The 13,063-nt window shown below is 43.8% G+C and overlaps 2 protein-coding genes across 23 annotated transcripts in view; one reads left to right on the top strand and one right to left on the bottom strand.

Moving 5' to 3' along the window:
- Nucleotides 1-13,063, top strand: part of Osbpl1a (oxysterol binding protein-like 1A) — a 204,778-nt gene that overhangs the window by 65,448 nt on the left and 126,267 nt on the right. For 12 of the 17 annotated variants that reach the window (XR_010059548.1, XR_010059549.1, XM_063277125.1 and 9 more), the window contains 2 exon segments: nt 1,068-1,190; nt 10,154-10,235. Coding sequence is in view for 15 of the 17 variants with exons in the window: in XM_063277125.1 (XP_063133195.1) it covers nt 1,068-1,190; nt 10,154-10,235 (205 nt within the window). In the remaining 2 variants the exon portion in view is untranslated. 17 annotated transcript variants of the gene reach the window in all.
- The window catches only part of LOC102546723 (uncharacterized), a 9,668-nt gene continuing 4,102 nt past the window's right edge, over nt 7,498-13,063 (bottom strand). Inside the window, exons 1-4 of one of the 6 annotated variants that reach the window (XR_010059616.1) lie at nt 10,490-11,502; nt 9,586-9,769; nt 8,650-8,878; nt 7,498-8,013 (exon numbers count right to left, since the gene is read on the bottom strand). The gene's annotated coding sequence lies outside the window, so the exon portion shown is untranslated. Of the gene's footprint in view, nt 8,879-9,068; nt 9,223-9,585; nt 9,770-10,489 lie in introns of all 6 variants that reach the window. The other 5 variants (XR_010059614.1, XR_005496508.2, XR_010059617.1 and 2 more) reach the window with 5 other exon arrangements.

Here is a 13,063-nt window from a genome sequence, read left to right as displayed (position 1 = left end):
TTCCTGTCTCAGCTCTGGGACCCTTTCGGTTTAGATGTTCAAGGGCTGTGTGTGCTGATACAGACTCTGGGTTCATATGTGTGTTGGTGCTGCTGTGTTTAGAAGGCCTTTCTCCTTGGTGCCCTCTGTCCCCTCAGACTCTGGGTTCATATGTGTGCTGGTGCTGCTGTGTCTAGAAGGCCTTTCTCCCTGGTGTCCTCCATCCCTCTGGCTCTTACAATCTTCTGCCTCCTCTTTCATAGGTTCCCTGCGCTCTGAGGGGAAGGATTTGATGGCGACGTCCCGTCCCGTTGAGGACTGGGTTTTCCAAATTCTCTCACTCTCTGCCCTTTGTTCTGTTGTGGGTCTGCCTTTCTTCCCACTCCCTGCAATTACTGATTCATTAGTACTTGATGACTTCATTCCGACTTTTCACATATGTGTGTATTTTAGGAATTCTCTACTGCATCAGGTTTTCATACAGCTCGTCAAATGACCCTTAGTTCCAGCTATTCCTTCCTGTATTCCTCCCTACCCTCCTCATCTGATCTCTTCTACCCCCCCCCACCATCCATTGGCTATCTATTTCTTAGTATTTCACAGGATTGTAAAAATAACCACATGCAATTTTGTGAGAAAACAAGGAAGTATTTTTAGTCCATTTTCTCAAACGAATTTTCTTTTTAAAACTTGTAAAAGTGAAACCATCAGGCAGTTGGCTTTCTTAAAATAATCTGATTATTGTGTATATTATTTTTATTTTAGATTCATAATATTGTGTCCAAACCCACTGCTGTGAATTAAATTATTCAACAGTGTTGGAAACGAGTCCTTTTTCAGTGAAAAAATTATTCATTGCTTAATTTCTAGAATATATTTAAGCATTAATGAATACATATATGTATAGATGATGTTCTAAGAGCACTAGGATTAACTTGCTATGCAGGCAGATCACAGGCAAGAAACAGTCCTAATGTCATTGTGAGTGTGTTTTTGCCATAGTTATTTCTTCTATGTAAATGTTATGCTTCATATATTACTACTGTTTTTTGGAGTAAAAATGTTATGTAATTCTTGGGTTGTTTCAGAAGTGGCTGGAAGCAATTGAAGAACATTCCGCATACAGCACTCACTACTGCTCCCAGGATCAGGTGACTGATGATGAAGAGGAAGATGTAGCTTCCGCCATGGACCTGAAGGAGTCCTTAGCGGTAAGCAGACCCCATCCAACTGCCGTAGCTAGCTTACCCGTGCCTTTTATTAGGAGGCTAGGTTTTGAAATTAGGACTTCTGACAATAGAGGTAATAGGGCTCTTTGTCCAGTAGCATTCTGCTGATGTACCTCTGCTTTGACAGCACTATAAAATGTTTTGGTGAGAATGCTGTGATGTTCTTTGTGGTGGTTTGAATATGCTTGGCCCAGGGAGTGGCACTCTTGGGAGATGTGGCCTTGTTGGAGGAAGTGGAGGAAGTGTGTCACTGTAAGGGTGGGCTTGGAGATCCTCCTCCTAGCTGCCTGGAGACAGTGTGCTCTTGGGTTCCCCTGGACGAAGATGTAGAACTCTCAGCTCTGCCTGCACCAGGCCTGCCGAGAAACTGCCATCCTTCCATCTTGACAATGGGCTGAGCCTCTGAACCTGTAAGCCAGCCCCAATTAAATGCTGTCCTTGGTCATTGTGTCTGTTCACAGCAGTAAAACCCTAACTAAGACAGAAGTTGGTACCAGGGACTGTGGTATTGCTGTGATAGACCTGACCATGCTTTTTGTTTGAAGAAATTTGGGTTTTGGGACTTTGGAAAGCAGTGCAAACTTTAAGTGGTGTTTAATAGGACATCCTAGTAGGGATATGGAAGACATTGTTGCTGAGAGTGATTTCAACTGTGCAGGCCTGGCCCAAGAGGTTTTATAGAAGAGAAAAATTCCAGTATATGGTGTAGAGACAGTTTTTGTGGTATTTTGGTAAAGAATGTGCCTGCTTTTTGCACTTGTCTGAAGAGTGCCTGAGCTAAGGTAAAGAGATTTACATTAATTGCGTTGACAAAGAAGTCTCACGAAAGCCCAGTAGAGACTGTGTTCTCTGGTTTGTCTCATGAAGAGCATTTTGAGTGTAGCGCGCTCTGAAAGGAAAAGGACAAAATGCTCAGAGAATCAAGGGACCAGGAAGTAGAATGGAGCTGAACCTTATGTTCAAGGACACAAACAGATTAAGGGAGTGTGACCTCAGTGCCAGATCCCACCCCCTAAGCTTATTGTTTATGCCTTTGCAGTTGAACAAGGGGCATGGTTATTGTTTTTATTTGGAATTTTAGTTCAGAATGAACTACAGTACAGAGATAGAGGATTGATCCAGAACTGAAGTACTAGGACTGTGACAAGCTTAGTCCCAGGCATGGTGGTACACGCCTTTAATCCCAAGAGACAGAGGCAAGTGGATCTCTGAATTAAAGGCCAGTCTGGTACAAAGCAACTTCCAAATAGAGAAAAGCGTAAGTCCAGGTGTAGTGGTAAATGCCTTTAATCCTAGAACTCAGGAGACAGAGACATGCAGATTTCTGAGTTCAAGGTCAATCTACAGAGCAAATTTTAGGACAGCTAAGTTGAGATAGTAAAGGAATTGGAAAGCAGAAAGCTGGTGATAATGTAATAGAACATGGAGGCCATGTTCCAGCCCTGGCAAGCAGCAGAACTCAACAGCTTCAGCCATGTGAACCTGGCTTTAGAGCCTAGGATAGAAGAGATTACTGGGACAATCAATGCTGGTTAGCTAGAGCTAATAAATTAGTTGTGATTAAGAAGAGACCAGCATCACTGAGGTGAAATCTTCTGCAAAGTGTTTTCTGAGAGCACAAAGAAGCTGTGTTCCAGAGATAGCCACGGTTGTTCCTCGTACTACAGCTGAATAAGAATCACCTAGATTGTACTGGCTTGAAGATATGAAGGGTCATGGAGAGCATCTGAGACTTGGCACTGGGAGCCCAGGGAAGGCCACTGGTGAAGGTGCAGCATTAGTGGCGGTTGACAGCTCAGTATTGAAGGGGTCATGCAAAGATGTTGAGGCTTGGCACCATGAAGGGAGCCAATGAAGGGCTAGTGGTGAAGCCTAGTTGCATCGAAGACTCCAGCAAATTGAAGGTGGCAGTACTATGGGATGATCATCAAGAACAGCAGCAGCAGTGGAGTGGAGTCCACCAGAGCCTAGAGAGCTACAGAGGGCAGAGCTGGAGAAGTGACCAAGCCCTTTGGAGGAGCCCAGAAGATCATGTGTGGATCCCATACATTGGAAGAAGTTGCCTTGGAGACCCTAAGATGTTACAGATATCAGGGCCATCGTATACCTGCTGAGGAAAGCTACTAACAGGGAGAGGAACCAGCCCAAGAAAACAAAGTCTGTTTCTCCTGAATGTAAGATCTACCAATAGCAGTCAATAAGGATGAAAGGAATTGGAGATCTGAAGACTGCTTTGAAAACAGATACGGAGATGCAGAGTTTGGAGTTTGCCCAGCTGGTTTTCTGTCTTTCTTTGGTCCAGTATTTCCTCACTGACTTTTTGGAATGGTAATGTAGATCCTGCATGATGTTTGATATATATGATCTGCTTTTTGGTTTTGATTTCTTAAAGGGTTACAGTTTAGAGATTGCACGAACCTCAGAAGAGACTTTGAACTTTGGACTTTTAACATTGTAGAGACTGTTTTAGACTATGGGACTTTTGCATAAATAAGAGGTACTAAATGTATTTTGCATTATTTTATGCCTAGGTATGGCCCCCATAGACTCATGTGTTTGAACAAGCCTATAGAGGCCAGGGAGTGGAATGTGGTGGTTTGAATATGCTTGGCCCACAGGGAGTGGTACTTGTTGCAGGAAGTGTGTCACTGTGGGTGTGGGCTTAGAGACCATCCTCCTAGCTGCCTAGAGACAGTCCGATCCTGGCTTCCTCTGGATGAAGATGTAGAATTCTCGGCTCCTCCTGTGCCATATCTGCCTAGATGCTGCCATGCTCCCACTTTGATGAAAATGGACTGAACCTCTGAACCTGTAAGCCAGCTGTAAGAGTTGCTTTGGTCATGATGTCTGTTCACAGCAGTAAAACCCAAACTAAGACATTCTGAGTCTGTTTTTATGTTAAATACATCTGTGTTTGCAAATTACCTCCAGTAGGTGGGAAGTGTGGAGCCTGACCTGTCCCTTTATGACTTCACTCCATAGTTCAGAGTTTCAACAATGCAACCATAGTGATGCATTTCTGGGCCAGTACTTCCATTGAAAACTGCTTTCCATATGTAACGGCCACTGCTCAAGGATAGGGTACAGCACCAGTAATGAGTGGAGACATTTTTATCTGAAAGGACAACAGCACCTTCCCTTTCCTGACAGTAGGTATATGGGGCGGGGCAAGGGGGCAGCCTCTAATCTCAATGAGCAAGGGCTGTTGGACCATCGTTCCTAATTTAATTTATGGTAGAACATCAGAGAATTTGAGCCAGTCCATGATTTGTGGAAGGCGTCTGACAAACTTGGTTGATTGCTTTATCTACTGTTTTACAGTAATACGTATTGTTAACCATAAGCATAACTCTTTGGCAAGTGAATTTTAGAAAGTAACATTTATCAGACATTTAGACTAATGGCATCAAAACATAGAAAACAGAGGCTGGAGAGAAGGCTAAGCGGTTAGAGTTAGTTCTGAGCACCCGCATTGTATAATGCCAGCTCTAGGGGACCCGGTGCCTTTTTCTGGCTTGTTTTGGCACCTGCATTCGATGCCCATGCATACATAAAAAGACACACACACCTACACATAAATAAAAATAAGTCTTTTAAAATAGGGAGGATTTAAATACGTGTGATTAAATTTTAAATAAAAAATTAAAATTATGCTAAATGCTTTAAAATGTAGTTAATATTTTCTAAGTGAAAAGCATGCCTTCCTATTTATGTGCCTCAATGTGAGTGATGAAATGTAAATAGATTACAGCAGAGGCAGCATCTTCTAGGACTATGGTAATATGAGGCATTTTAATTAGAACTCTAAGTAAAATGAAAACCATAGCTTCCTCATCTTTAAGATACATGGTTAAAGACAGTTTTCTAAAAATATGTTTTTCACATTTTCAGGCACATTATCAGTTACCAGTTCAATTGTACATTGTATTTTCTTCCCTTTCAAACCCATTTTTCTTTTAACTTCTAAACCGTCAAGTTTTTCTTTATGCATAGCACGTGTTAGAAGTAACTGAGAATTTAGCTAGTGTGCAGTATGTTCAGGTTTTCTAGGCTGCAGACATCTCCGTCTAGTGCAGTTTGGATGGCAACTGGGAAAATTTTGATTCTCAGTGTCTGCATTCTTGTTCAAAAAAATTGAAATCTGAAATGACCTCTGAAGCATGCAGCTTATGCAGACAGACTGGAGATATCTTTGATTTTTGAGTGAAGTTAAAGGAATCGGAGCAAATTTACCTCTGGTGTCCACAGACATCGTGAGGAGTATCCTGAACTAACATAGTTGTCAGTCATTTGAGTTAAGTACAGATCCATTGGCATTGCATTGGCCAAAAGTACATTTACATGACACTTGGGGTGTGGTGTCTGCATTGAAAAAGTTACCAAACTCTATGATACTTGGGTCTCTCATTCTTATCATCCTTCCAACTGAGGATCTCTTATAGTAAAAGCCTTTCTTTCAGCCTTTGTCATTGCCTTGAGGTTAAGGCACTGAGGAGAAAAGAAACAAGTCATTTCCTGCCACTTGAGAGGACATCAAAAAACAGCTCAGAGGAGGGAGGAGACAAGCTCAGTATTCGTTTGTGTGGTTAATGCCAGCCTCACACAGCTGCTTACATTTAAGTTGGTAAAGTCATGCTGGGTTTTCACTAACTCACTTTGGCCGTTTTCTTCTTAGATAGAACATTGCTGTGTATCCCAGGCTGCCTTTGAACTGACCTCAGCTTCCTGATTACCGGCACAGCTTTACACCTGGCTCAGTCCCTCATCTTAACCAGAAACACCTCAAGTGCTCAGGGTAGGAGCAGGCAGGAAATGTATGACACCATCAGAAGGCCCGTGGACAGCAGTACATGGACTCCCAAATCCTGTGGGTGGTGCTAACCAAGTGAGGCTTTTGTTTGTTGGTGTCGCTTAATTCTTTAGGATCTCAGCTACATTTGTGATATAGAAAATAATTAACATAGAATGCTAAATGTAAACTAAGGAACTGAGTGGGTTTATTTGACTCAGTTAAGTGATTCCTAACTAAAATGAATCTACAGAAAGATGAAGGTCACAGACTGAGAGACTAGTAAAGACAGTGCATCTATAAAGTCTGGCACAGTTGATGTACTGGTAATGACAGGTGCACAGTGCACAAAGAGCAGAGAGTCGGGTACAGTGGTGCACACTCACATGTGATTATTCCAGCACTCAGAGGGTTAAAGCCGCAGGCTTGCCTGAAGCTTGAGAGTGGTCTGCTACACAGTGGGTTTCAGGCTAGCCTGGGCTCATTCATATTCTGCCTCAAAAAGCAAGCAAACAGAAACAAACCGAAGCTATGACTTAGGAGGCAATGAAGCAGTGTGGTGGGCCGATGTAGCTTGGGTTCCCATTAGGTTGGGGTAGGACGTCCCTGGAGGGAGGAGGAGTGACAGTTGCCACTCTAGGTCAGGAAGTGGCAAACAGGGCTCCAAGACTGGCAGCCGGATGTGTGAGGGACAATCACTCTCTTTCCAAGGTGTTCTAGTTTTTATTTTTCTGTCCGTGTTACAACGTAAGACGTTAAGACAGCCGCAGGGCCAGACTAGTGACCAGTACTGGAAGGCACCAGCGTGCTGTGCCTTCTGCCTGGGAAGTCAGACTGCAGCTGCCCTTCAGGGAAGGGTGGCTGGAGTCGAGCCTCACAGGGGACGACTGGGAGCACTCTCCACTGTGCCGCTCTCTGCAGAAGTTAGGCTCTAGCTTCTGTTATTTTTGAGGATAGGGCTAGTATTTTTAAACCGTAATATTTATGCCATAAGGTGAACTCATATTTTGTTTCATGTCTTCCGAGCAATATATATGCCTTGTATGACCCCTTCCCCTGTCAGCTGCAGATGATGCCTGTCACGTCACAAAGTTCTTTGGTCCTGTCTCTGGACGCTGTTCTGTCCCCCACTGTCCAGTGGCCACTGTTGACACTCCCGATGGCAGTGTGGTTAGAAGTGCTGCCAATTTCCTACTCTCAGGTTACATGGGAGCAGAGCCACACCCACGTGAGGACTGAGCTGCACATGTGCTGCATGTGTGCTGTGTGCCCTTCTGGGCTGCCTTATCTCTCTGTCCTGTCGTATATGCTAGTAGCTACTTGTATTGCTAAAGTACTAAGTAAAGTACTAAGTAAAGTACTAAGTAAAGTACTAGGTTCTCATAGCAAGTGTCTCGGAGGTAGCTCCTTCCTGCCACTCCTCACTCTTCCCTTGCTACCCACTCCCTTGCTGCAGTTTAAGTGATCCTCCGAGTCAGGACAAGGGAGAAGAGCGGCATCTTTTTTAAAAATTTATTTGTTTGTTTGTTTATTCATTCACTTTACATCCTGGTCACTTTCCCCCCTCCCAGAACCCCCTCACACAGTTCCTCCCTCCATTCCCCTTCCCCTTATGCTCTGAGAGGGTGGAGGATCCCCATCCCCTGGATCCTTTTACCCTAGCACTTCAAGTCTGTACAGGGCTAGGCACATCCTCTCACACTGAGGCCAGACAAGGCAGCCCTATTGGGGAATAGGTTCCACAGACAAGCAACAGTTTTTGGGATAGCCCCGCTCCAGTTGCTGGGGGACCCATATGGAGGTCAAGCTGCACATCTGTGCATGTGTGCTGGGGGCCGAGGTCCAGCCCTGCATGGAGAGGAGCGTCAGCTTGAGTCAGTGAGTGCGATAGCTAAAGACTGTGTGGACAGAAGGGACGATGAGTCGAGGTGGACTGCTCACCATGCAGCTGGCTGATGGTTTGGGCCTCTATGCTCATGGGTTCCATCTTGCTGTGTGAATAGTCTGCACAGGTAACTTGGATAAAGTTAAAAGTATTGTCAGATGTTAATATTAGAACACTGTTTATAATGAGAGTTTACTTATATACTGAATAAATCAAATTTAGAACTCCAACTTCACTGGCATAATGTCAGTGGTTTAGAACTCAATAACGAGGCCCCATGCCAGACACCACAGAGGATTCACAAGCATTAATTTTTGAGACACGGTCTCACTGTATAGCCCAGGCTGGGCAAAAGCTCATGATACTATAGCCCCAGCTTTTTCCTTAGTCCCGGGACTGACAGGTATGTGAATCCCGCCTAGCCCAGAAGATTTTCGCTTTTTATAACTACCAAAATGGGGGATAGCCGATTAGAGAATGTACTTTATTATTGTAATGAAAACCACTGTCCTTTTTAGTGTCATTTAGTGTCAATAAGCATTATCTTATACTGCGTTCATAAACTTTTTTTTAGCTGACTTTTGTGTACCTTTTACACCATTGAGCAAAGGAATGTTTTTTAAAGCTTTGACATGAAAATGCTAAGTGAAGAAGCTTGTGACTTCAGTATGTGACACTGTGGAGGGTGGCCTTCAGTTATCACTCAGAAGCTGTACTGTGCATTAAATCAGGAGTCTGCAGACAGTGCTTCCTTACACAGCTCTCACCATGGCAAGGAAACAAGTGGGTGGCGGCGTTGACTTGGACATGAGCGGGAATCCTAATGTGCACGGAGTGAGAATGGTCTTCTGTTAGCAGTCAGGAGCCATGCACTTGGCTGCTGTGATTTCAGATGGACTTCCCTGTCAGCCTGTGTTCACAGGCAGTGTCTGAAAACTGAGCCAGCAAACCAGCTCTCCTCTGTGGTTTCACATGCCATAGAACAGGTCTTCTCTCCTGAATAAATAAGTAAATGTGAGTTATATTTAGATGTCATTAGGAGTCTCAAAACAGAAGAGATAATGCAAATTTAAAAGAGAACACTGCCTGCCACTATTGTGGTCCCATGAATAATTCTGCTGTGGTTGGGTTGAGCTTTATAAGAGTTCAAACATTTATAAGGTGGAATGGGAGACAGAGTGCTTACCTGTGTCACCTTGGCACACTGCTACACTAGGTTCAATTTTGAATAAGCAACTGCTTTTGTGATGGGCCAGTTGGGGTTACAAGTACAAAGCAAGGAAGCTGGGTCTATTACTTTGCACACAGAAGGGACTATAATATTTCCAAGGCCACGGTTCCTAGAATAGGTATTTTTTAATTAGTTATTTATTTTCTAAACAGGATTTCTCTGAGTAGCCCTGGCCGTTCTGGAAATCATACTGTAGAAATCATACCAGTATGGTCTTGAACTCAGAGATCTGTCTGCCTCTGCCTTCCAGTGCTAGGATTAAAAGTGTGCTCCATCCCCACCTGGCTAGAATAAATATTTTCAATTACCACAGGCAAGCAATTCTAGTATGATTTCTTGTTCATTATTTTTGCTATGTAAACCCAACTTCAAATTGACAGTAATTTGTATTTTGTTCTTTGAATCTGCTCTAGGCTGAGGACCAAGTCAGAGGATGGCTTTTACATTTATGTTTTACTTCTAGGGATCTTACCATGAAGAGAGATAAAATTTCAAGGAAGGATGTTCTTTGTAATTGACTTCCCCTTATTTTTATGAGCTTCAACTGAGTTAAGAAAATGTCCGCTGGGTCTGATGATGTGGGTGGTGGCAGCATGTATTTAAAATGCTGAATGAAAAACCAGCATGCGATTTCCAAATGTTAGGGCCATCTGGATCTTTTAAAACAAAAAACAGTTTAAAAATGTATCCCTAAGACATGCAATTTATAATCTCTTGGTTAATTTATTCAGTTCTAGCAAATCAAAGAAATTAACTCTATATCTATGGCATAATGAGAGTGGGCATTGTTAATTAAGTAGTTGGGTGGTGTCTACAGTTGACTGTGTTTGGAATTAAATACTTATTAAACTACTTGGCTAAATGTTTTATTCATAGCCTTTTGTAAAGATATTGTAATATATATATATATATATATATATATATATATATATATATATATATATCCAAATGGCAAGTTTTGATAGAAACATTAATGTATAAGTAATTTTGAAAGTTCTTTATTTGGTTTGTTTTAATTTTGTCTTTTTTTTTTCTTTCAGAGAGCACAAACATGTCAACAGAGACTAGATAAAGAAATTTACAACTTTCTCAAAATGATTAAGGAGTGCGATGTGGCCAAAGGTAAGGAAGGAGCGGGGGTGGGGGTGGGGGTGGAAAGAGAGAGAGAGAGAGAGAGAGAGAGAGAGAGAGAGAGAACGAGAGAGAATGAGAGAGAATGAGAGAGAGAACGAGAGAGAATGAGAACGAGAGAGAGAGAGAGAGAAACGAGAGAGAATGAGAGAGAACGAGAGAGAGAACGAGAGAGAATGAGAATGAGAGAGAGAGAGAGAGAGAGAGAGAGAGAGAGAGAGAGAGAGAACAAGAACATGACTGACCCTTGACAGTCTGTTGGGTTCTGTGACTTTGGCTGTGGGCACCATGCTTGCTCACCTCTGGGCCCTCTCTCCAGCTCCCAGTTCTGGTGGTGCTAACACTGATGCTGCCTCTGCTGCCGGTGGGCATGCTCCTCTGCCCAGTCTAGCGTGCCTTGTGGGGCCGTGTTCCACGGCAGCAGCTTGCACTTGGGTCTCTGACGGCTTCAGCAAAGGGGAGGGATTCTCAGGGCAGAGGTGGACATAATAGCAGAAGTAGATTAACAACAGAACAAGATGTGCACAGCCCCGTCACACAACCAAATGAGGGCAGGGAGACTTAACCTCGAGGAAGGAGGGCACTGACATTATTTGAAGGCAGTGCTCTTCTTAAACAAAGAGAGTTTATCAGGAGACCCACACATGCTCATATAGGAATGCACATGTAGGGCTGGGCGCATTCCTGAGCATGCTCTGTTTAGGTTTATATTCCTGTTATACATGCTTACTGCAGAAAGAAAGTTAGCAGATTCATTTTGCTGTGGGAAGAGAATTAAGCTTTATGAGCAAAGTTTTCTCCAGCTCTCCCCCCACCCTCTCTCCCCCACACACATAGACCTTCTCTCCCTTTCTCTCTTACACACACACAGCTACAGTCATGTGATTATGTCTGTTTCATGTAGGTTTCTTCAAAGAGCCTTAGCTGAAATAAAAGAAAAAACAACCTTAAAGGCATATTACCAGTCTTTTCAGTCTATTAAAGGGGCAGCAGTTTTACCTTGTAAGCAAGGAGGCTGTCTAGATAGTGGCTAGCACATCCCCTGGGGCATGGTGCAGCAGTGCTGGTGGCTCCTCAACCTGTCTCCTGACGCAGGTCTGTCTGTGGCACCACCCTTTCACTCCTTGGTGAGCTTGGCTTACTGTCCCCTCCCTTCCCAGTATGGCAACCTCTGCTCTGGTGGTTCACACAGCCTTCCTCACCTCCATGAGTGCTGTCTCCCAGCCTTTGAGCATGTTACATATATGAAATCCATCTTTCTCCTCCTCCCCTCTGCCCCTTTCCTTCCCCTCCCCCTCCTTTCTGCCATGTCCCCCTCTTTCTCTGGTTAATGAAACAAACGACCTCTCTAGCTTATACGTTTGGACTGCATTTCTCCAGGATTTGGGGAGAAAGTACTGCATTGCTGATTAGTAAATGTGAGGTTGTTCAAGTCACTAAGACCTTTGTGAAGCAACCAAACTAGGGACGAAGCCAGGGAAACTGCGTGGCTTGCATCCTGGCTGCAGAGCTCCCACAGTTAATGCCTGTAGCTTTTGAGATCATGCTCTTGCCCTCTGACCTCCCTGTTTTGTTTGAATGTCTATTACACTCACTTTGTGTTTGTGTATGTGTTCGTGTCTTTATCTGCCCTTATTTGTTAGTACCTTCTCTCTTCTTAACTTTCCCTTGATTCATAGGTGGTTAGCATTCAAGGCAGGCTCTGGCAGCTGAGCCGCACCCCAGGCCCCAGCATCTACTTCTGAAGACGTGGTTCCACCCTCTTCTGCCTTGCCTTGTTCCACAGCTGACTGTCCAGCATTCTGCTCTCTCGCTGGGGCACCGCTGACTGTATCTTGGATGTCGTATGGTTTTATTCTGTCTGAGGGTGAATTTTGTTGAATTTATAGCTTGCTTGAGTCTCTGCTTCCTAACTTACAAGTTCAGTAGTAACCTTTCTTCAATCTAGGAAACTCTAAAGCTATTTTCTCTTAAAAGTCTTGTTCTTTTTCCTTTGCACCAGAAGAGAAGCCTGACAGATAAGTGTGGGATTTTCTTATGTCGTCCCCAGCTCTTCGTGTCTCTGGAAAGCTCCAAGTTTTCATGTTGCATTCTGCTTCCTGCTTCATGTGGTTCCTTGTGTGTGGGGTCAGATCCAGGGCTTTGCTGGGCTGAGTGAGGCGCCAGTAAGCTAAGGAGGCCCTGGTGGGCTACCTCCTGCTTCTTCTAATTTGCATCTGGTGGGTTTGTTTGTTGTTTTTAAGAATCATTTTCTGGTTTGTTTCTCTCACTTTTGTCTCTTCCGTGCTTTATCCCTTGACTTTGTAATCTTCAGTCTACATGCCTTTCTCGCTCCAGAGACTGTAGATGGTGGTTTTAAAATTTGTTTTATAGGCCTATAAGATGGCTCAGCGGTAAAGGTGCTTGCCACTGAGCCTGATGGCTTGGTTCAACCCTTGGAACCCGCCTGGTGAAAGCAGACAGCAGCCTTCCCGTTATCCTTTACCTCCACATGTATGCCATGGTGTGCACACATCCACTTACATACATGAACACACACACACACACACACACACACACACACACAGTAAAACAAATGTAAAAATGTTTTCCCATGGCAACCCAACCTTTCTAATGTGTATGTATTTATAATTTTCTCTTACCTATTACACAGATACCAATCTAAGGTTCTCCTTGAAGTACTCACTCCCTAGCTTGGGCTCTGTAGCTAACTAAGTCTTGAGTCTACACGACAGCCATCCCTGCATTGTTCTTCATTTGAGCTCCGTAATGGGTGTGCTTGCCCTCTTCCTGGGTGTGAAGTGTCCCCACAGCAACTT

The sequence above is a fragment of the Rattus norvegicus genome, chromosome 18 (assembly GCF_036323735.1).
Source record: "Rattus norvegicus strain BN/NHsdMcwi chromosome 18, GRCr8, whole genome shotgun sequence".
NCBI classification, from domain to species: Eukaryota; Metazoa; Chordata; class Mammalia; order Rodentia; family Muridae; genus Rattus; species Rattus norvegicus.
The sequence above is the reverse complement of the archived record's forward strand: the minus strand, read 5'-3'. Positions and strand labels throughout refer to the sequence as shown.